Consider the following 24,291-nt stretch of genomic DNA (forward strand, 5'->3'; position numbering starts at 1 on the left):
AACAGGAAGGACAGGATAGATGGCTGACTTTACTAATTTTGTGTTCCTCTGTTGAAAGGAGAAGCGGAAAATGCCTGGAGTTCCAAATGGAAATGTTTGCCACATAGAACCGGAACCACATGGGGGCCACAGCGGGCCAGAACTTCAGCGCACCGGGCGGTAAGTTCTGAGACGTTTCACAGCTCATGCTGCTTACTGGGCTGAAGTTGTGTAAAGGAATGAGTCATAGTCTTCACTTTCAGCCTTCTTCTCTCTAGTATTTTGGCTGGGAATGACTTTTCAAATGGAACCACTGACTGTAATAAGTATTGTGAATTTATCAGATCTTGTATTTATTCGTTCAAGTTTCTCAAACCACTGACCACAGTCTGTCTCACCTCCAGTCCTTTCTACATGTTGTTCCTTCTGATTTGAACACTCGTCCCCTCCCTCATCTCCTGGCTAACTGCTACTTACCTTTTTGTCTCAGCTTAGGGGTCACTTCCTTTGAGAAGCCTTCTAACACTCTCTCTAGATGAGGTTAGGTATTCCTACTGTGTGGTGTCACAACTTTGAGCTTTGTCCCTCACCTGTCTGCCACCTTCCTCCTACCCCTTGGTTTACAGCCCTTCCCATACTTTATTATTATTGCTTCATTTGTTATTATTATTGCTTCAATAGCATTATTGCTATTATTGCTTCCCATACTTTATGATTATTGCTTCATTGTTCATTATTGCTTCATTATTGCTTCATTCCTTCCTGCTAGAATGTTTGCTCCGTAAGGGCAGGGTGCCCATTATAATCCTAGCACCCAGCATGGTGCCCTGCACAGAGTGGGCACTGAGTATCTGATGAACAAATGAATGAATACTTTTAGAGTGATCCCTGTTCTGTAGCATGAGTGGACTAAATATAGATAAATATTTAGTGGTTATTTATTTATTTATTTATTTATTTTTAATGTTTATTTTTGAGAGAGAGAGGCAGAGAGAGAGAGAGAGAGAGAGAAAGAGAGAGAAAGAGAGCATGAGTGGGGAAAGGTAGAGAGAGAGGGAAACACAGAATCCGAAGCAGGTTCCAGGCTCCGAGCTGTCAGCACAGAGCCCGATGTGGGGCTTGAACTCACGAGCCATGAGATCATAACCTGAGCCAAAGTCGGATGCTTAACCGACTGAGCCACCCAGGTGCCCCTTGAGTGATTATTTTAAGTAAAGAAACTCCCTTAGGGTAGGAAAATAAGTAGTATTTTAGGGGTGTGGGTGTGTCTCAGTATAGTCCATCTACTCTTCTAGGCCCAGACTCTAAAGACAGATGTCCAAGGAGAAGGTTCTCTATGGAAGTTTAGGGAAGCAGGTTCCCAGACTAACTTTGATTTGCCAGGTAAGAAGGTGGTGAAAGAGGATGGTGTTTTGGGTTGGAGTGACATCTAGGGTTTCCCCAGGTGGTGGGAGATGGTTGAGACCATAGTTCTGGTTCCATAAGTTGTACTTGTTTCTGAGGATCTGCTGGGTGGAGAGTCTCAGGACAGGACTCAGATCATGGAGTGAAGCTTTGTAACGTCCTCTACTTCCTAGCTTTCACCTTAGTTTTTTTCTTCTTTGCTTGAAGTTGCTTTCCTTATTTTTCTATCCTCAGTACCCAGTGGAAACTCAGCGTTTTCTAGAATTGTAGACAGTCATCTATTTTTCTACTCTTAGAAATTCAGGGAGAAGCTAGGAAAGGGGGCTTAGAAGCAGGAGAGATGGCACTTAGCTAGCAGTGTCCAGAATGGGGGTGTGTTTCCTGGCTGGAGGAATGTATTTGAGGGTGGGGAAAGATAATTGGGTTCTGGGGAGTGATCATGGAGGAAAAGAATAGCTCTTTGATGGAAGGGATCACTGAAATGAGGGAGCAACCTCCAAGAGTAAATTTAACATTTTCTTTAAAGTTGGGAGAGGTCTGAATTGGGTGGGGAGGCCTGGTATTGAGAAGCAGTTCAAGGGAAGCATCTGTCCCTAGAATAGTTTCCAGGATTGAGACGGTCCTAGAGGAGGTGGTGTTTTTTAGGGAAAGGGTCTTGGGTGTTTGATGGTATTTCAGGGTGGTGATATATCTTTTGAATATAAATGGTGTTCACACCCTAGGACTTAGAGTTTGAAGGTAGTGGAAATGAGGGCAACAGGGTTTCCTCCAAATGATTTGAGATTTCAGGTTTCTTTTGGTGTTAGAGGAGAATAAACTAAAGTCCCAGGCCTTTCGAGGGGGTCATTTAAAAAAAAATTTTTTTTTTTAACGTTTATTTATTTTTGAGACAGAGAGAGACAGAGCATGAACGGGGAGGGTCAGAGAGAGGGAGACACAGAATCTGAAACAGGCTCCAGGCTCTGAGCTGTCAGCACAGAGCCCGACACGGGGCTCGAACTCATGGACCGCGAGATCATGACCTGAGCCGAAGTCGGCCGCTTAACAGACTGAGCCACCCAGGCGCCCCTCGAGGGGGTCATTTATAATCCAGTCCACGTGGGAGTTTGGGAGACCATTAGATTAGATCTCAAGAATTGTCAATTCTCAGAAATGGTGCCTGACATCCCAAAAGAAGATCTCATGTGGCCAGGATCATCACATGCTTACTCACAGTGTCAAAGTACCTTTACTCACAAACTCATCTAGGGTTTGAGGAAGTTCTCCCTTCATGTCTTGTCAGGAAGTTAATGGAGTTGATAAAGCTGAAAGGAAGGGTTATCTAGGTTCAGGGCCTAGGGCTGCTTGGTATGGGAGATACCTCCTCTTCCTGAGTTCCCAAAATTTTCCTCAGAGCCCTTAGTAAAAGACCTCAAGACACATGGCCTTTCTCCTATTATAGCCTTGTAGGTCAGGTGACTTCATGCCTGTATCAGAGATTATGCTTCTGTGCCAACCCTTTTCTCTTTCCCAATCTCAAAGTTTGTAGGGAGTCAAAGCAAACCCTCCCCCATAGATGAACATCCTAGAACTTTCTGGACCCGCCTGGACTACACAGACAAAAAATAGTTCTTCATACCATTAGTTGTGTTTCTCCGAGGTGGAAAATCTGCCTTGTGTGTACGATGTTGCAAGGCCTGGGGCAAAACCTGGAGACTTAGGGGATGTTCTATTTGTCGGACAGGGAGGTATATGAAGATGGGGGCGTGTAGACTCTTAAGGCAGGAAAGGAGGCAAGTTGAAAACAGTCCTGTATTAACCTGAGGCCGGGCTGGAGCACAGTGTGTTGGACCTCCGTGATGCTGATGCATTCCCGTACATAACAAAGACAAAAGTCTGACTAGAGTGTTCCTAGGTCACAAGTGTCACCGCAGGGAAGAGAAGGGTTTTCCAAGAAAGGGCTTTTCCAAGGCATATTTATGTACCTCATTGGGGATGCCGCTTTTGGGAAGGGTTAATGAAAAAAAAGAACCAGGAGCTGCTATCTCGATGATTCCCTGCCCCCCCAACACACACACTTCAAACAGGTTTCTTCTAAAGCACACCAGACAAATGGATGGCTGGCCTGTCCTTAAAGCCCTCCAGAGAAGGTCTCCCTAAGTCAGTGCTCCAGAGCCTAGTGACCCTCTACACGGGTAAGTCCTTTCTTGCATCAAGCTGAAATTCGTATCCCTGTGTGCCTCCTACCCCCCAAAAAACTTGAACATCAAAGGTAGTGTTGAAAGGGAAAGGAAGTCTCAAATGTGGAGAGAAGCATCCATGCCTGATCTTGTGGTAGCTGTGCAATTATGGTCTGATTCTATGCATGAGTGAGGGATAAGGCTGACTCCATAAATAGTAGTCAGAAATCATTTTATTAATTTATAGTTACATTATCCATAAGAGCCTCAGATCTTTTCTTTCCCCTTTTAATCACTGTTAGGCATGCAGATGCCCCCCCCTTTCTATGGCTTCTTATAAATCCATTTCGCATACATCTTTTGTCTGTGACTCACAGACGTTCCTCCCTGGAGGGACCTCCTGCATCCAGGGGCTGAGCAATCATGGCAGCATCTCAGGTTGCCAAGTGGGATGAGGCTCATTATTACAGAAGGAGAGTCTTCTTCCAGAATAATACCCTTCAGAGGAAGGTCATCGGTGATTAAGAGGTGATATTCACATGGTACTAGTTCTGTCTTGGTAAAGACCCAGAAACACTTGTGTCTTGCCCCAGACCAATCAAAACTGCCTATAAGGTCCTATTTGCACAGAGGAGAAAGCAAGGCGTAGTGACACTTTATTACAAACTGGAGCCTTGGTTCCAAACTCTGAGGTGGAACTCTCACACTCTAGGTTAGACCCTATAGATAGCTCCTTACCTAAGCTAGGTTTGCCAGATAGACTAAAAACAAAACGAGCTTTGCCTCTCTTCTCTAAGCCAAGAACCAGATTGTGATGTTACCGCTATAAACTGACAACGGTGAATCCCAACTATACCCACCCAAACCAGAGGAAAAGAACAAATAGGTAGAATAGAACAGTGTCCGCCCTGTGTCCACGAACACACTCATTGAACCTGGCTAGGGAGAGAAAGCATTCAAATGGAAAGAGAGAGCTGCCTGGGCCTTTCCCCCTAGCGTACAGGCCCCAGGTCGCATGGTTCTCCTCCAGGCTCCCAGGCAGAGAGATGGAAAGAGCTGGCCAAGCCTCCTTTCATGAAAGAGTAGCTCATTTTTTGTTTTTGGCTTATTATAGAAAGTTTTAAACACATAAGAAGAGAGAACAGTATAATGAACCCCCATGTGCCCATCAACGGTGATTAACATTTTGCTAGTCATGTTTTGTCTATTTCTCCCCACGTAACTGTTTTATTTTTATGTTTTCTAGATTATTTTAAACCAAATCACTGGTATCATGTCATTTTACCTGTAACTACTTCAGTATGTATCTCTGTTTGATAAGGACATTTTAAAAAACAACGGTCATGCCATTATGAAATCTAACAAAATTAACAATAATTCTTTAAATTGTCTAATGCTCAGTTCACATTTAACTTTTTGTGATTGTCTTAGCCACATCTTTTTAGAGGTTTTTTTCTTCACATAGCATCCAGTCAGGGATTGCATTTGGTTATTATGATCCCATTCTGTACTAGCTCTCCTTCCTTTTTCTCTATGCCATTGGTTTGTAGAAGAGACCAGGTGATCTGTCCTGTAATGCTGAGTGGCATTTTTTGTGACTCCCCTACCAACTTTCACTCTGGTGCAAAGACCTCACTCTAGAAAAAGTGACCCAGTTTGAGAACGCTCTTTCTTGGTGTGGGATATCTTGCTCTTGATCTGTCTCATCCTTGGGAACTGGAGAGGGGTCCAGAAGTCCTGCCACCATGTCCTGTGGACTCTACTTCCTGATTCAGCCCTTGAGTCCTTCCACTTCTCCTCCTCCCAATCCCCTGCCTCCAGTCTTGCCCCGCGTTCCATTCATTACAGCCCCTCCAGAGTGATCCTTCCAGAATGCACGTTTAATTATGTTGTTCTCCTGTTTACAATCCTTCGGTGACTTGACATGCCATCAGGATAAAGTTCTGATTCCTTAAAACAGTTTGCAAAGCGCTCTGTGACTTGGCTTCTCCAGCTTCACCGTTCCTGTCTGCTGGTATTTGCCCCTCACACTGTCTTATCGAGCTGTATCTGTGTTAGCACTTGGACCCCGCCATGCACTCTCACCTCCAGGTGTCACCCACGCTAGCCCCTCTGCCCCATCTGGCTAGCTCCTGATCGGTTCTCTGAGTCCCCGTTGAAATCTCCCTCCTGTTCTATGCTGCCGTGGCACCCTCACAGCACTGCCTATCGCCTGTGCTAGAGAAGGGCTGCGTTGTCTTGTTCCCTGCTGCATCTCCGGTCCCTGGCACAATATCTGCTACTACTTGTCGACCACATGAACGAATTCTTATGCTAATTTCTCAACAGTAAGGTGGGTAGCTGTTCAGCGTAGGGAAGTGCATGTGATGGGGCTCTTTGGCTAGAATACATATATAATAAAACTAACGATTTTAATACCTTGAATGGATTTTGCACATTTCCTCCGAACAGCTCAGAATTTGCGGTTTGAAGCGATTACTTAATTTCACGTTAATTTTTTTTGGAACTCTTTATTGAATGGGCAATATGCACTCCCAAAGCAATTCTCTTTATGCTCGGGATAATCATTCAAATTCATGCCCTTGTTTGCAAATGGAATGTGTGCTGACCCCGGAGAGATTTCTTGTACTGGGGCTCACATCGAAGCCAAAGCATGTCTACAGAGCACATTTGAAGTGGCTTTCAAATGTGCGCTGTTCAAATACTTCCGTGGAAGAGGGACCACGTTAGAGGCCTGTTTGCCATGTTTCCACAGGCTGTTTGGGGGCTTGGTGTTGGACATCAAGCGGAAGGCCCCCTGGTACTGGAGCGACTACCGGGATGCACTCAGTTTACAGTGTTTGGCCTCCTTTCTGTTCCTGTACTGTGCCTGCATGTCACCTGTCATCACCTTTGGGGGATTGCTCGGAGAAGCCACTGAGGGACGCATAGTAAGGACTTTTTACCACTTCTCTTGGCCCCAACAGGAGTTAAAACATTGTGCTGGCAGGGAAGTCTGCTGAGAGGAAAATCCCCTGGGCTAGGGCTGAGGAGATTGGATTCTTTCTACTGAATACTGCGGTCTTCTGATTTCATACCAAGCAACAACCTAGTTTTCCCTTTAGAACCGACTCTCGTCTGCTTGCACATCAATGTCACTAGTTGACTGCCCGGTTGAATTGCCTGGTGCTCAAAAGGGTGGAAAATGATAGATCAATGTCATTTGAAATTTAATGTGATTCTGAATGACGGCTCATCATACAAATGGTATCACTGTGCTTTCTGTGTATATTTAAGTACTGAATTGAGTCACTGAAGAACAGGACTTAGTTAAGGAATCCTATGTGGTTGGATTTGGGCACCTGGATTATCAAGACGGTATCCTTTACAGGAGTATTAGACCGTGTGTATACTTCACTCTTGCTAAAATGAAATACAAGCAAAAGGCACACACGAGAGCTAAGTCAGGAATGTGCATAAGCCCACGCTACTGGTTACAGATGGGCTCCGTAGCCCTGATGATCAACTCTGATGATTTTTTTCCCCCCTCAGAGTGCAATTGAATCCTTGTTTGGAGCCTCCATGACTGGGATTGCCTATTCCTTGTTTGCGGGACAGGCTCTCACCATCCTGGGAAGTACTGGGCCAGTGCTTGTATTTGAAAAGATTTTGTTCAAATTCTGCAAGTAAGACATTTGGTTTTCTGAAAACTCTAACTGGATGTGTTATTGTGCCGTTAGGGTTGAATGCCAGGATCCTGGGCGAACATAATCAGGCAAATATTACTCTGGATTGTAAAAACCTAATGAAAGAACATCATTTGGTCTGTTGTCCTGCCCCCAGGTAGTACTGTATCTAAAATAGTAGATCTCCTAATCTTAAAGAGCTTTATTAATGTCCCTCAGCCATGATTGAAGTCTTGACTTTTTATCTTTTTTTAAAATTTATTTATTTAAATTCAAGTTAGTTAACACACAGTGTAGTACTGGAGTTTTCTTTCTCTAGCTAAGTCAAATTCCTTCATTTTCATTTCAAATCAGGTTTTTAAAAGTTTATTTATTTATTTTGAGAGAGAGAGAGAGAGCGCGCACACAGAGGGGACAGAGAGAGGGAGGGAGGGAGAGAGAATCCCAAGCATGCTCCCCACCATCAGCACAGAGCCCATGTGGGGTTCAAACTCATGAACCGTGGGATCATGACCCAAGCCGAAGTTGGACGCTCAACCGACTGAGCCACCCAGGCGCCCCTTTCAAGTCAATTTTTAATTTGGCCTAAGACGCCCCCTTCATATTGTGGGGTAGGGGCTGATGGTAGGGGCTTAGCAGTGCCTCCTTTCCCTATCAAATTTTTTCTTCATTTTGGATTGGACGTAGGAGCATGTGGAACATGGGCCAGCCCCTTTTTCCTAACTGTAAGAATAAGATCTGAATCAAGTTGGGCAGTAATGGCAGAAATGCGTGTGGCCGATTCCTTCCTTCTCCACTTTCCGTGTCCTTGCTGTCGCAGATACTACCTGTGGGGCAAATACTACCCGTGGAGCAAATCTTTGGTCACAGCTGTCCCTGGGCAGCATTTAGGAGTAAAGTACAGTCAGAATTAGGGGTAAACTGGGTTGCGGTACTGGAATGGATGAGATGAGATGAATTAACCACATTTCTGACCCTTTGTCTTGTAATTCACCCATCCATGCTTTTTGATGAACTTTGGTTTTGTTTCAGAGATTACGCTCTTTCGTACCTCTCCCTGCGAGCCTGTATCGGACTGTGGACTGCCTTCCTGTGTATTGTCCTTGTGGCAACTGATGCCAGTTCCCTTGTCTGTTACATTACCCGCTTCACTGAAGAGGCATTTGCCTCCCTGATTTGCATTATTTTCATCTATGAAGCAATAGAAAAGCTCATTCACCTGGCAGAGACCTACCCCATCCACATGCACAGCCAGCTGGACCACCTTAGCCTGTATTAGTAAGTATGCTTTATGCTTGTCTTTTTTTTTTTTTTTTTTAATGTTTATTTATTTTTGAGACAGAGAGAGACAGAGCATGAACGGGGGAGGGGCAGAGAGAGAGGGAGACACAGAATGGGAAGCAGGCTCCAGGCTCTGAGCCATCAGCCCAGGGCCTGACTCGGGGCTGGAACTCACTGGACCGTGAGATCGTGACCTGAGCTGAAGTCAGACGCTTAACCGACTGAGCCACCCAGGGCCCCCCCCCCCCCCTTTTTTTTTTTTAAATTGAGCAGTGGGCCTGGGTTTACTGGCTGATGCAGTGTACCTGGCAGTACTTGCGCCTTTTCTTAAGGAAGTGTCTTGGCCCTCTGGGAAATAAGGCTTAGATAGGGATGTGGAGACCCCAGGGGGCCTGCCAGAGAACAGCCAGAAGTGATGACCTCTGTCATCACTTAGTCAGGATGGACTAAGAACAAAACTCAGAGGGGACATGAGGAATGCTTTCCAGAGCACGGGCTTTTGGTTCCAGGCACGAGACGAAAGTAGGCTGCAAAGGTAGCAGGGAGAATTCAAGTGAGTTATTGGGAGGACCTTCTTTTTACAAGGATTTGTGAGTCCCTGAAGCATGTTATCAAGATCGTCTGAATGTATGTACAGGCTCCTCTTAGGAATCGTTAGGTAGAGATATACTAACAATTCTTTGCAGATCCACAGGTCTCTTACTCTGTTTCCTAAGGATCTAATAATCTATTTACTTACATAGATTTCTTTTTTTTTCAATATATGAAGTTTATTGTCAAATTGGTTTCCATACAACACCCAGTGCTCATCCCAAAAGGTGCCCTCCTCAATACCCATCACCCACCCTCCCCTCCCTCCCACCCCCCATAAACCCTCAGTTTGTTCTCAGTTTTTAAGAGTCTCTTATGCTTTGGCTCTCTCCCACTCTAACCTCCTTTTTTTTTTTTTCTTCCCCTCCCCCATGGGTTTCTGTTAAGTTTCTCAGGATCCACATACTTTGGTTTCTCTTCAGATCGTATAAATCTTTCACCTTTTACTTACATAGATTTCAACGCAAGAGACTCTTTTCTTCCCATGCCTGATACAGTTTGGATCAGGGGGAGAAGAAACATGGTATTTCGCCATGTCGTCAACCATCCAGGAGAGTCTGGTCCTAGAAACACTTCTTCTCTGGAATAGTATTCTCCAAATTATGACTAAAGATCCTCAACCTTTAGCTCCGTACATCAAATTCCCTGCCTTCTGGCTGTACATTTCTGACGTGGAGGGCCTGGTTGTAAAGCGAACAATTTCAACCCGAAACTGTCTGAGCAGAGAGCACACTGTATGGAGGGGTCTGCCAACTAGTCATGGATACATTTTCGTAGGTTCTGCATATTCATTTATTCCCCTTTTTAAGGTCAGAATTCATAAAAAACTTTTGTTAGAATTTTGAAACTATTTTATTACAAAATAACAACCATTAGAGGAGTATAATCTTTGAAGCCTAGTGGATTGCTGATTGGCATTGGAGTAAGGTTCATTCTTCGACCTTTTTCTCAATCATTCATTTATTTGTTTAACAAACATTTGTTGAACACTTACTATATGCCGGGCATGGTTTTAGGCCCTGGAGACAGCAGTGAACATGGCAGACAAAGGATCTGCCCTCAGAGACCTAGTGGGGGAAGATTGACAAAAGTGACCAGCCTTGGACTGAGTAGACTTTGGATCTGGACACTGTAATTCTGTGTTAATACAGCTCAAGGTGGGATTTTTCTTAGTTGCATTCTACCGTTGGAGCTGTGAAGCTAGAACTCTCCAGCTCTTTAAATCATTTTATGTTAGTATGTGGAACTGATTTTTTTAAAAATATATTTTATTGTCAAATTGGCTTCCATACAACACCCGGTGCTCATCCCAACAAGTGCCCTCCTCAATGCCCATCACCCATCTTCCCATCTCCCCCACCCCCCATCCACCCTTGGTTCTCTGTATTTAAGAGTTTCTTGTGGTTTGCCTCCCTCCCTCTCTGTTTGTAACTATTTTTTTTTTCCTCTTCCCTTCCCCCATGGTCTTCTTTTAGGTTTCTCAAGATCCACATATGAGTGAAGATATATGATACCTGTCCTCTGACTGACTTATTTCACTCAGCATAATACGTTCCAAGTATGTGGAACTGATTTTTTAAGAGCAGTTTTAGGTTCACAGCAAAGTTGAGCAGAGGATACAGAGTTTCCATCCACCCCCTGCTCCCACACATGTGCAGTCTCCCCCAGTATCAACATCCCGTACACCAGAGTGCTAAGTTTGTTGCAAACAATGAATTTACATGGAGACATCATTATCACCCAAAGCCTATAGTTTACATTAGGGTTCACTCTTGGTGTTGTACATTCTATGAGTTTTGATTGATCTATAAATAATATATCCACTATTATAGTATCATACAGAATAGTTCACTGCCTTAAAGATCTGTGCTCTGAGGGCACCTGGGGGGGCTCATTCGGTTAAGCCTCCTACTCTTGGTTTCAGCTCAGGTCATGATCTCACAGTTCATGAAATGGAGCCCCGCACTGGGCTCCACACTGAGAGTGTGGAGCCTGCTTAGGATTCTTTCTCTCTCCCTCTCTCTCTGCACCTCCCCTGCTCATGCTCTCTCTCTCTCTCTCTCTCTCTCTCTGTCTCTCTCTCTCTCAAAAAAAAAATATTTGGTGCTCTGCCTACCCATCCCTCGGTACCACTCCAAACCCTGGCAAGCATTGATCTTTTTACTGTTGTCATCATTTTGCCTTTTCGGCAATGTCATATAGTTGTAATCCTGCAGTATGTAGGCTTTTCTGATTGGCTTTGTGTACTTAGTGTTATTGCCTTAAAGGTCTTTAATGCCTTTTAATGGCTTGATAGTTCTTTTTAGTGCTGAATAATAGTCCATTGTGTAGTTATAGATATAGTGCATCCATTCACCTACTGGAGGACATCTTCATTGCTTCCAAGTTTGGGATTGATTTTGTAGACCTAAATGTAGGACTTTATGGCTTTCCCTATTACGTTTTATTTTGTTGATTTCCTCCTATTACAATCTACTGAGATCTTTTTGTATTTTAATTCTGTTGTACTATATCCTTAGAAGGTATGCTCATTAAATCCACAGAGGATGCAAAGTTAGTGGCAATGGCTATGTTCATTGTGGGACTGGGAGGCTGCATGTTGGCCAGAGGGACAAATCTGATCTGGTCTGGTTAGGTACAAGAGGAGTCCATGGTGGTGGGATATTACCAGGAATAATGCAGTGTCGGGACAAGCTTGCATCACAATTCCAGGAGCCTCTGATATTGAGAGCATATTGAGAATCTGGCAGGGTATAGAGAGCAGGAGATATCCAGGCTCGGAGAAGACTGTTGAGAGCCAAATGGGGTAGCAGGTCCTCCTTGCTTTATAGATTGAATTTCACGGGAAGGGCCTAAGCGAAAGAAACTAAGCAAGGAGACTACCAAGAACCATTCTGTGCCAAGCTTGGTGGTCGGCACGATTTAATTCAAGACCCATGTGCCGATTTGTGTCTGTGTTTATAATGGCTGACTGAAAAATAAGGATGTGGTTGGGCTTACCCATGGGCCTCAAGCAACAGGACCAATCTCAGGGACCTGAGATGGGCAAAGGAGAAACGAGGCAGGCTCTGACAGGGGCTTTAGTCCAGTCATGGCTAAAACTATTTAATCAAATACTTGGCTGCTTTCCTCAGGAATCCTTTTTTCTTGTTCCCTCAGCTGCAGGTGTACTCTCCCAGAAAATCCAAACAACCATACCCTGCAGTACTGGAAGGACCACAATATTGTGACAACAGAAGTCCACTGGGCCAACCTGACTGTTAGCGTAAGTCTGGGAGTTGTATTGTACCATTGTGACTGCCAAGTTTAAGTGTGGTAGTCCTTCAGCGTGGTCTAGCGTTTTCAAAAATAAAGGTTGTTTGTTTGTTTATTTATTTATTTATTTAAACTATTCTTGCTGACCCTTTTCCCCAGCAAAAGTTCCCTTGTACATAAAGGGAAAAGAAGATTGCCTTTCTCTTCTCTCCCACGTACACCCTACCCAGGGTCCCTGCACTAGGGATATGTGGGGATGAAACCAGGCAGGGCGGGGGCACACCCAGGTTTCTGAGGCTGGCAGAACATTCCGATTTGGAAGTCCTCTGTAAGATAAACAGTACAAATTGCCAGAGCCCTCCCAGAGCTTCATGCTTGCTTGGGACCATCCTGGTTTCATTTTCCAAGCGTCTAAGGACTCTAAGTAGTCACCGTACTCAGAAGGGGCCTGTGCAAGCGAGAGCGCCACAAGCACACGGGTCAATGGACACTGCCGGCAGCCTGCGCTCCCCAGCAACCGTGGGATGACAGGGAGGGGTGGGCTCAGAAGGCCAGAGCTATTTATTCCCTCGTGCCTGCCTTTCATCACCCAGAATGCTTGTTCCCACAGGAGTGCCAGGAGATGCACGGAGAGTTCACGGGATCTGCGTGCGGCCATCATGGACCCTATACTCCTGATGTGCTCTTTTGGTCCTGCATTCTCTTCTTCACCACCTTCATCCTCTCGAGCACCTTAAAGACATTTAAGACAAGTCGCTATTTCCCAACCAGAGTAGGTAGCACCCTCATACATTTCTTCCGCGTTAGAATTCTAATATAACAGAGTCTATTCTCAGCTTCCATGCCGCTTGCTGAGTAGAGTGGCAGGTGGCAAGTTCCAGATGTCCCGGCAAGCCCCACTGTGGCATTCTCTTCTAGTGTCTGGCAGCCTTTCGTAAACATGTGGTATGGGCTGAGGGGTTAATACTCAGGATTTTTTTGATTAAAAGTGTCGGGCGATGGGTGCCTTGCTGGCTCATTCAGTAGAGCACACAACTCTTGATCTTGGGCTCGTAAGTTCAAGCCCCACATTGGTGGGTAGAGATTGCTTTAAAAAAAGAAAAAAGTGTCAGGGGAGTTTAAGGTGGTTCTGCAAAGGCTCTTAACCCTCAATTTCCGGAGTGCTGTGAAGTGTCCTTTCCAGGATGCTGGGAGATGGAGTATGCAATAACTGGAGCTGGCTGCTAAATATAGTAAAGCGGGATGATCGCTTTGGATACATAGGGGACCCCAAAGTCTCTTCCCAGGGATGTCTCTTGTGGCAGTTTGTGAAATCACCAGACACATTGACTGCAGCAGCCAGAATACTCCTGACTTGGTTTGCTTGACTCTTTGAAGCCTCAGTAATCTGATACAAATGGTGCTGTTTGATCATGACCAGTTTTAGTAGAGCGGAATCAGAGGCTGGGTGTAGAATGGCGAAAAGGGGCCACTTTTGCTTTGAAAAGGAGTTCAAAGCATGAGAAATGGTGGGTTTTCTGGAAGTGAGGGTTCGGTCAGGTACATTTGCAGGGCAGAAAGTCCGAATGGGTGGGGAGCTCAGTTGATTAGCTGTCTATGGTACACTCATGCAGGAAAAACACATTCTTAGACTTCCGGGATGCTACATGGTAGTTAAGGGAAACACATATTGAATTAGTTCTGGGTCATTGTTTCTGATGTGGACAAATAGTTAATAAGGGCAGTTCTCTACTAGCTACTTGCTGAGGCCTGGGTTAAGTGCTATCAGGGATATAGAAGTTTAAAACACGGTCTCTGCCATCATATAGGAAGGAGAAACATACGAAATGTACAGGTCCATATGATACAGTGTAAAGGGTTGGGCGCCAACCTGGGATGCAAGGGGTCATAGGAGTTCAGAGGAGAGAAGGGCCACTGGGCCCCAGGATGGTCAGATGGACCAAGATGGCTCATGATGGTGGGGGCAGGTACAGGTTCAGAGAATTGTGTAACATTCAGAAGAGAACTGACAAAACCAGGGCCAGGAAGCTGCAAACCTCAGGTTTCAAAGGAAAGCAAAGTCAGGTTAAGATATATTTTGGCTAAGATATATTTTGCTCTGTCTCTGTTGGAAGTTCAGATTAAGGCAGACACTGGGCGTTTTAGAGGCATTGTATTTTATTAAAGCTGAACTAAACTATAACGTCCTCCTAGGCACAAAATGGTGATGAGTGCTATGGAGAAATTTTTTTCAAATTTATTTTTAAATTTACATCCAAGTTAGTTAGCATAGAGTGCAACAATGATTTCAGGAGTAGATTCCTTAATGCCCCTTGCCCATATAGCCCATCCCCCCTCCCACAACCCCTCCAGTAACCATCTGTTCTCCAAATTTAAGAGTCTTTTATGTTTTGTCCCCCTCCCTGTTTTTATATTAGTTTTGCTTCCTTCCCTTATGTTCATCTGTTTTGCTATGGAGAAAATTAAGCAGAAAAGGAGCATAGGCGGTGCTGGAGTAGAGAATGGTGACCAATTGCAAGTAGGATCATCAGAGAAGATCTCATAGGGAAGGTGATCTTTGTATGAACATAGGGAGGTAAGGGAGCTACCCAAGAAGTTACTTGGAGAAAAAGCATTCTAGACAAGAGGAATAAGCAAGTACAAAGACCCTAAGGTGGGATGTTTAAGAAACAATAGAGTTGGGGGGGGGGGTGCCTGGGTGGCTCAGTCGGTTGAGCGTCCAACTTCGGCTCAGGTCATGATCTCGCAGTTTGTGAGTTCGAGCCCCGCATCGGGCTCTGTGCTGACAGCTCAGAGCCTGGAGCCTGCTTCCCATTCTGTGTCTCCCTCTCTCTTTGCCCCTCCTCTGCTCATGCTCTGTCTCTGTCTCTCTCTCTCTGTCAAAAATAAACATTTAAAAAAATTTTTTTAAAAAAAGAAAAGAAAATACACAACGGAGTGGTCTGTATGGCTGGAGCAGAGTGAACGAGTGGGAGAGCGTTAGAAGCTGGGCTTCTAATGATTTCAATGTGTGGGCCTCATAGGCAGAGGCCTTTTGGGTTTTTATCTCAGTGAAATGAGGAACCATTTCAGGGTTTTTGTGGATTGACATAATCCAACTTGTATAGTCAGTCCAATGGCTTTAAAGGGGGGCTGAAGCAAGTGTCTGCTGTACTTAAGAGAGACAAGAGCTGATGGTGACCTTGGTCTGGGTAGGAACAGTGGAGGTGGTGAGAAGTGCTCAGATCCGGGATTTGTTCTGGAGGTAGAGCCAACAGGGCTTGGATGCAGGTAGATGAGGTGTCGGGCATGAGGGAGAATAGTCGATGCTGTCACCAAGGCCCTTGGCTGGTACAAATGGACCTTAACTGGCCCCAGAAAATCTTATTCCAAGTTCTCAGAACTATTGCCCAGACCTGGGCACAAATGCTCCAAATAGAGCTCTTCCCAGTCAGGGTGGTTACATTAGAGTTTGCCAAATGGTTCATTCTCCCTCATCATATCCACCCTTTGGGAGTATTAACTTGGGCATATTAACATATTCCTGTTGTTTACATGTGGTTGTATTAATTCAATTATAACATTAAAGCATTCTTCTGAGGACTTTTAAACCTTTACAATGCAAAATTCTCTTCTACTGCATTGAGCCTAATAAAACACTTTTCCAATCCTTTCTCATGCCAGGTACGCTCCATGGTGAGTGACTTTGCTGTTTTCCTCACTATCTTCACAATGGTGATTATTGATTTTTTGATTGGAATCCCATCACCAAAACTTCAAGTTCCCAGTGTGTTCAAGGTAAACAGCTTTCAGAGTACTTGGTGCCCTCATGTGGTTTCCTAGAATCTGGTCCCAAGTGAATTTCAAAGGCCTTTCCATATCCTAATCCTGCGTCTGCAGTCCCTGAAATCTAAACTTTGTCCCTCATGCCTTACCTTTCAGAAGAGCAAACTCTTAAGGCTTGGCTGAGTTCCAGCCACAAAACTCCAAGAACAGAACATCTAAGGTGGTTTAATGAATGAAAAGTTAAGATTTACAATAGTGGAATGTGCATGTTTACTTAAATACATACCTCATACAGTGGAAATGTGGGTCCTTGGAACAAGTCTGATTAATAGCACTTTCCTTGAGCTTCAGCTGTGTATGGGCACTGGGAAGGGGTAAGAAGTTAAATTAGGGTTGACCCCTCTCCTTCAGGATCTTGCCTTGTGAAGAGGTGAGCCGGCCTGGGGGCTTCACCTACGGTCTAATGCTCCTACCAGAGTAACCGGGACAGCTCTTCAACCCTATTTCATCGTTTCTTTATATAACTCTCTACAATCTACAATATTTTGCTGAAAATGTATACATAAAAGAAATAAAACAAATGATCTGTATGTGGGGACTCCAGATCTGGTTCAGTGCAGCGGCACCGAGTAACAGAGAAGATGGGAAGGCTGAGCTGGGTTCCATAGAGCCCCACAGACCAGAGGGGAGGGAAAGCCTAGGCATACTCAGTGACTGGAGAAGAATCATAAGATGAGAAGAACAGGAGAGGCTGGGGAAGAGAAAGAAGACAGGAAGAAAGGGAGTCCTTGACTTGTAAACATCCCTGTACCCTGTGCCTTTGTCTTCCCTTTCTCCCTCCCTCCCTCCCTGAAATAGGCCCGGTTAAAAATATCTCTTTCCATATTGCCTGAAGATTTTTTATTTTATTTCGTTAAATGCACTGAAATGCCATCAGCTAGAAATTTGTGGATTGAAAAACACCCTTCTTAAAAATATAATTCTTCTGAGAATATGTCATTCTCACCTTTGTGTGAATGAGCGCAATCAGCTTTCTTTCTAATACCTAGCTGAGGTCAGCCCTCCAGAAGGAATGGATTTTGTGTAAAAATAAGTAATTTGAGAACCTTAAGCAGTCCTTGGAAAGGTTCCCTGATGGGTAGGCTTAGATAGTCAGAAAGTGCTGAATTTCTGGGACATCTGGGAAGAAGGCCCCGGGAGGTAGGGGAGAGATGGGAAGGAAAAATGGGAGAATGTCAAAGACAATGCTGCTTGTTGGCAGGCCTTGCTTTCAGGAAGCAGAGGAGAAATTTTCTTCCTTCTTTCCTTCCCTGTTATACCACATGGCCCCCAGTGATGAAAACCCAGTCTGAAGGCTAGTGCTATTACTAATGTGTTAATGTCAGTCAGAGTTTAGTAAATTTTTGTGTTGGCCTAAGAACTTAACTGTCACATAGAACATTGTTACTAAGGAGACATAGATCCTATAAACTTTCAGAACTTAGCCCATTCATGATTTGGGATCTGGTGACATTGTTGAAGAGTCTTTGAATCCTAGAGTCACGACCAATGGGGAACCAAGTACTTTGGATGCAAAGTACTTTGCTTTGTTCATTGAATTTGGTTCAATTCTGAGCCAGTTTGTATGCCCAGCCTTTCATCTTCCATTACTACTTGCCAAACAAGGGGAACTTTTCTTCCCCAGAGTACCTGGGGGAGTTTGAGGATGTCAAAAGTACCCTAAGAGAGTTTAGGTATGTCATGAACACCCAAATAAGGTTTATGAACAGTAGTGGTCTTATAGGAGCATTGGAGAGGGTCCTAGATTAAATAAGCCCCAAGTTCAGTAGTCTTGGGCTCCTCTCTCAAATCTCTAGTACCTGGGCTCCTGTTTTACTGCTGATGGGAGAAGGCCCCTGGGCCAACGCAATCTAAGCCCACGAGATTCCATGCAACTGGCTGTACTTTGCCTTTATTTGTGCTGTAGACATGCATTATATGGCTTCTGGAGGGGAGCAACGAGGAGGATATTCTAAATTATTTATATTTGCTTTAATTATAATTGTGTTAAATTCTTTTTTGGCAATAGACTTGTTATTTTACTTGGGCTAATGTTAAGTTAAAGGTGGTGGCGGGTTTGGAGAGTAGGGGCAGGAAGTGAAATATTAATGAGTGTTTCACAGGAAGTTGATAATCGAGGATTGACTCAAAGAGGATTTGGAACAAGGTCATAGATTTCCTAAGAAGTTGCTACTAAGGAGTTACTTTCTTGACTTTTTGTTGTTGTTGTTAGGATTCTCATTTAGGAGTAAAAACAATGTGGATATTGTGATTCAGTTTAATCTCTTTTGCCCTAATGACTATAGTTAAAGTACAAAACAAAACTTTATTTTTTCCCCTTTAGCCAACAAGAGATGATCGAGGGTGGATTATTAGTCCCATTGGCCCCAATCCCTGGTGGACTGTGATAGCTGCAATTATCCCAGCTCTTCTCTGTACTATCTTAATATTCATGGACCAGCAGATCACAGCTGTCATCATTAACAGGAAGGAACACAAGCTCAAGGTAACAAAAAGTTCTGACCTCGAGGACGAATGGTAGCCAGTTACTTTTTTTTTTTTTTTTAGGGTAAGCCCCTTTAGACAAGGAACTATAGAACCTGGATAAAAGCAGTCATAGAAGGAGCTCATAAAATGTTTCCAGAGGTTTCTGATTCCTCAATTAGTGACAAAGATTGGTTTGGAGATGAAACCAGAGTAGAGCATGATGAAATGGTGTGAAAGGAGCTTGGACTCTGTTAGTTTCCTCTCAAACCTGTGCGGAAGGTGGGTGGGCACAGTTCCTTGTGGTCCCTATACAGGCTTGTCTTTCTGAGGTTCAGGTCAGGGCTTGGGCCACTGTTTCCGAGAGTCAAGTATTCTCCCATTGGTGTCCGTTACTGGAGTTTCCAGACTGAACCTTGAGTCCAAGGATTCCAAGGAGGTAGGTTTGAGTCCAGCACATTTATCGGTGAGAGGCTTCATGCCTTCATCTCTGTTCTTTCCTTACTTAGAGTAGGCAAATCCATATTTGGCAAGGATCTGGGGGTGTTTGTGTGGAGCCATTTACCTCCAACTCCTATATTGTATACCACTAGAATGGTCAAGGTGTGCCTTGGCCTCTTGTTACTCTGCCAAGAAAGGATGAATCTTTGAATGCGTGAGACTCAGGGTGAAATCTGGGGGCACTTGAATGAAAAATGGATATGGCATGCATACGACAGGGTAAGGTTTCTCTTTTTCTTCTCTGTTCCCTCCAAACCAGGAGGGGCTGGAAGACTCATCTGGGATCTCTGGACCCCTTCTTCCTTACCCATACACTCCCTCCTGCTTTGGGCCTGAGGCTCTTAGCTCACTGTTCTGTGCCCCACTACAGCCAGCCCATTGGTGGTGACAGAGACTCTGTTTCCCCACAGAAAGGCTGTGGCTACCACCTGGACCTGCTGATGGTGGCCATCATGCTGGGTGTCTGCTCCATCATGGGCTTGCCCTGGTTTGTGGCGGCAACTGTCCTGTCCATCACACATGTGAACAGCCTCAAACTAGAATCTGAGTGCTCTGCTCCTGGAGAACAACCCAAGTTCTTGGGCATCCGAGAACAAAGAGTGACGGGCCTTATGATCTTTGTGCTGATGGGCTGCTCAGTCTTCATGACGGCCATATTAAAGGTAATTATTCATTCACTCGTTAGATAGATATTGACTGCCTGATTTGTGTCAGGAATTCTGGGAATACAGTGATAGTCAAACAGATACATGTACAAATATCTGTCCTGAAAGAGCTAACTCTAGCAGAGTAAAGCAGATAAGATGTTGTTAAGGAAGTTAGTTAAGAGGGGCACCTGGGTGGCTCAGTCAGTTAAGCATCCAACTTTGGCTCAGGTCATGATCTCACAGTTTGTGGGTTCAAGCCCCATGTTGGGCTCTGTGCTGGCAGCTCAGATCCTGGAGCCTGCTTCGGATTCTGTGTCTCCCTCTCTCTCTGCCCCACCCCCACTCATGCTCTGTTTCTCTCTGTCTCAAAAATAAATAAACATTAAAAAAAAATTTAAAAAAAAGGAATTTAGTTAAGAACACAAAAACGAGGGGCGCCTGGCCGGCTCAGTCAGTGGAGGGTGTGACTCTTGATCTTGGGGTGGTGGGTTCGAGCCCCATGTTGGGTGTAAAGATTACTTAAAAATAAAATCTTAAAAAAAAAAAAGAGGAGGGGGAGGATAAGAAAAGAAAGAAAACAAACATAGTAATTATAGAATATGATAAATGATTAATGGAAATATTTGGTGCTCTCTGGTGCTATAGAGAATTAAGGGAGTGCTGTTTTAGTCCGTGTGGTCGGAGAAGGCCTCTCTGCAGAGATGGTATTTAAGATGAGATGGAACTGGTCATGCCATGGATGGTGGGAGATGGCATGGGGGAAGGGAGAGAAGCAGTCTAGGCAGGCCCTGAGATGGGAAGGAGTGATAGGTATACTAAGAAATATCAGGGCCGGGGCGCCTGGGTGACTCAGTCAGTTAAGCGTCCGACTTCAGCTCAGGTCATGATCTCGTGGTCCGTGAGTTCGAGCCCCACATCGGACTCTGTCTGACAGCTCAGAGCCTAGAGTCTGCTTCCGATTCTATGTCTCCCTCTCTCTCTGCCCCTCCCCTGCTCATGCTCTGTCTCTCTCTGTCTCAAAAATAAATAAAAACATTAAAAAAATTAAAAAAAAGAAATATCAGGGCCATGTGGCTCAAGGCAGGAACACAATGAGATGAGAGTGAAGACTAGGTGGGGGCAGATCATGCAGGGCCTTGTTGAGTCTGGTAAAGGTAACCTTTGAAGAGTTTTAGCAGGCAAGGGACATGATCTATTTAGTATTTTTATTTATTACTTTTTTTTTCTTTTTAAAAAACATTTATTATTATTTATTTTGAGCATGCGTGGAAGCCGGGGAGGGGCAGAGAGAGAGGGAGAAAGAGAATCCCAAGCAGGTTCCACATTGTCAGTGCGGACCCCGATGTGGCACTCAGTCCCATGAACTGTGAGATCGTGACCTGAGCCGAAATCAAGAGTTGGACACCCAACCGATTTAGCCACCCAGGCACCCCCCTCCCCCATTTAGTATTTTTAAAAGATCACTCTGGCGATATCTAGAGAATAAGTTTTTAGGGTTGGGAAAAATAGAAACAGAGAGACTAGTGAGGCTATATTATAGGTGGGAGATGATGGTGACTTGGCTAAAGAAGGTGGTAGCAGGGATGGATAAAAGGCACGTCTTCTGTGTATCTTGGAGGCAGATCCAAGGATCTTGCTGGTTGACTGGATGTGGAATGGAGTGTGGAAAATGGAAAGATCAAAATGCCTTCCAGGTTTTGGACTTGACCATCTGGATGGAGAGTAGTGATATTTAAGATGGAGAAGACTGCCTGAAGGAGGAAATGATTTTGTGAGAGGTGGTGGGGCTATGGACAGATTTTGGGTGAGATATCCAGGAAGCAACTGAGTGAAAAAGCTAGAGGGAGGCTCTGGATTAAAAATATAAATGTGGAAGTCAACGGCAGTTAGTGGTATTGAAAGCCATGGGAGTAGATCAGATAGCTCAGGGAGCAGGGTAGATGTAAAACAGAAGTAGGACCAGAAAGAAGAGCAGAGTCTAAGGAGCTCCAATATTTAGAAGTTGGGTAGAGGAGGAGACAGCAACAGAGACTCAGAAGGAGCTGCCAGAAAGGTAGAAGGGAAACCAGGAGGGCGTGGTGTCAGGGAAGCCAAATGAGGGGAATTTTTCCAGAAGGAGGGGTTGGTTAGAAACTGTCTAGAAAGATGAAGACTAAACCAAGCCATTGGATTTGGCAATGAGGAGGCCTAACATGACTTGACAAGAGCAGATTCAGTGGAGTGATAGGGCAGAGGCTGAATTACAGGGGAGTGAAGAGTAAATAGGAGGTGAAAAGTAAAGACAGCGTGGGCAGACAACTCTTTCAAGAGATTTTTCTGTGAAGTGGAATGGAAAATAGGCAGTGGCTGGTGTGAGGTGTGGGGTTAAAAGAGGATTTTTTGAAAGATGGGAGACACCTCAAACATGAGAAAAAAATATTTAGTTTTGTGGGTGGAAGGCTTGTGTCTGGGAAAAATGGGGTGAAAAGGAAAGTTCTGTGGCTGTAACACCAAACCCCAAACATTCTGGAGCACTTACTTGGCTCCCTTGCCTCCTTTCCCCTTCTTTTTTGGTGAATCTTCAACCACCCCAGCCTGCACTGCAAGTGCTATTTAGGGGTGACAACTGAGAGAAATGGGAAAGGATTTGGAACCATCTTCCTGGCTCCTTACTTTCCACCCAATCTCGCCACCTCTCCTCATACCCCCTGCCCCCTTCTACTCTCTGTCCCCAGCCCAGCCCCTGCTCCCACCTCTGGTCTGCCTGCCATCTGGAGGAGCCCAAAGATTGCTGCTCCTCCAGGAAGGTAACCACGAAGCCATGGGAGTAGGCATTGCCTAGCCTTCCTAGAACTGGCTCAGAAGGATTCTTTCAGAAAACCATTCAATAGTTCTGACAAGCAAGGCTAGCACCAAACTGAGATGTCTACTCACTGTACAGTTGAAACAGCATAAAATCCAATGGGGACTTTCTAGTTCTGAGAAGAATTATGTTTGAGAATGTTCTTTAGCCTCAGAATAAAAGCAAGTCAAGTTTAGTCTTCAGCTATGAGACTTCCCTTGCCTTAATTCCATAGGCCTCATTTCCCTACCTCCTAGAGTTGCCTTGAAGATTACCTAGATTGCTAGGTGTGATATGATAGGTGCGTATATATATTCAAGTGCAATATAATAATGTTGCTGTTTCTCCCCAAATCATTCTCCCTCTGATACCTCCCCATTTCTACCCTCAAGTCTCTGGTTAGCAAAAAGGAAACTTTATAGTCCATGTTAAAATACACCAAATCCCTGAGATGATTGCTTGTGTGATTAGAAAAAATTTGAAAGGTATCGGTTCTGTACAAGAGGGATGTGTGTGTGTCTGCCCATCCCCATGGAGGAAAAAGAACCTGACGGATAAAATGTGAGGCCTAGGATTTAACTAGGGCTGGATTACACATATGGGTAATCATTTCATTTCGGAACAAAATAATTTTTATCATTGTCAGCTTCTGGTTTTGCTTCTACTTCTAAATCATGCAAAGGCAGCAGAAACTAATGCAACGTTTACATGGTGATTTTGTGACTTTGTTTCCTTGGAGATTTAAAAATTTATGTAGTCTTGAGTGCATTATGGTACCAAATTTAATTTCCGGTCTTTCTGCCCTTTTGTCTTCAGTTTATCCCAATGCCAGTACTCTATGGAGTTTTCCTCTACATGGGAGTTTCTTCTCTACAAGGAATTCAGGTATGGCATGCTTCTGCCAGGGCAGTGTTTTTGCACTGGGCGCTCATCTGTCCTGACCAGGGAGGGAGAGCTCTCCCAGAAAAGCACAAATCCATTCTTGAGAAACTATTTCCTAGTCTTACTGGAATTTTAGATATTTCTTTGGACATTCGCTAAGTCATTTGGACAGTCAAGTTGGCATGATGATGGTACAGAGACTTATAGGATGACCTGGCTTGATCTCAGGGTACCCGTCATCCATTAATTATTCAACAGACAATTATTGGGCATGTATTATTAACTGCTAGGTGCTTTGTCAGATGCTAGTAACTTAGATCTGAAAGGCTTGTCAAGAGCCAAACTGGCTTCCACACATGGACCACACTAGTGTTAGCGCTAGGCTACAGTGTGAGAGAGGGAGCTCAACTGGGGGTCTGCTGGTGAAGAGATTGGTAGTGGGGGCTGCTCCAGGTAAGCAGACATTACTTCCTGCCCTACTCTGCCTTTTCCCATCCATCAACTCATTCCTCTGAGTCCTCTGCATGGAAAATCAGGACTGGGCACCGATCATTTGGGTACCCCAGATGATATGATAACTTAGTTTCTTCTTCTATTGGTGGCTGGTTCCTCTTTGTTTTTATGGAATATCCAGTGGTCACTCTTACCCCCTGAGTTTTAATGTGACCTTCAGCAGGTTATTCAATCCCTCTAGCTCTCTGTTTTCTTATTGCTAATATAACGCTGGTCGTATATTCTATCTCCAGAATGTTATAAAGTTTTATTTTATTTTCTTACTATAAATAATCAATGAAAAGCTCCAGACTCCTCAAAGAACA

General features: G+C 44.4%; 1 protein-coding gene across 9 annotated transcripts in view; it reads left to right on the plus strand.

The window, feature by feature from the left end:
- Positions 1-24,291, plus strand: part of SLC4A8 (solute carrier family 4 member 8) — a 79,431-nt gene that overhangs the window by 36,458 nt on the left and 18,682 nt on the right. For 8 of the 9 annotated variants that reach the window (XM_060657567.3, XM_060657568.3, XM_060657562.3 and 5 more), the window contains exons 11-20: positions 59-159; positions 6,298-6,472; positions 7,074-7,207; positions 8,240-8,485; positions 12,239-12,344; positions 12,945-13,106; positions 15,998-16,111; positions 18,483-18,644; positions 19,534-19,785; positions 23,408-23,476. In XM_060657567.3, the coding sequence (XP_060513550.1) occupies positions 59-159; positions 6,298-6,472; positions 7,074-7,207; positions 8,240-8,485; positions 12,239-12,344; positions 12,945-13,106; positions 15,998-16,111; positions 18,483-18,644; positions 19,534-19,785; positions 23,408-23,476 (1,521 nt within the window). The remainder of the gene's footprint in view (positions 1-58; positions 160-6,297; positions 6,473-7,073; positions 7,208-8,239; positions 8,486-12,238; positions 12,345-12,944; positions 13,107-15,997; positions 16,112-18,482; positions 18,645-19,533; positions 19,786-23,407; positions 23,477-24,291) is intronic. The other variant, XM_060657563.3, reaches the window with a different exon arrangement.

Source organism: Panthera onca, chromosome B4 (assembly GCF_046562875.1).
Source record: "Panthera onca isolate mPanOnc1 chromosome B4, mPanOnc1 haplotype 2, whole genome shotgun sequence".
Lineage (NCBI taxonomy): Eukaryota > Metazoa > Chordata > Mammalia > Carnivora > Felidae > Panthera > Panthera onca.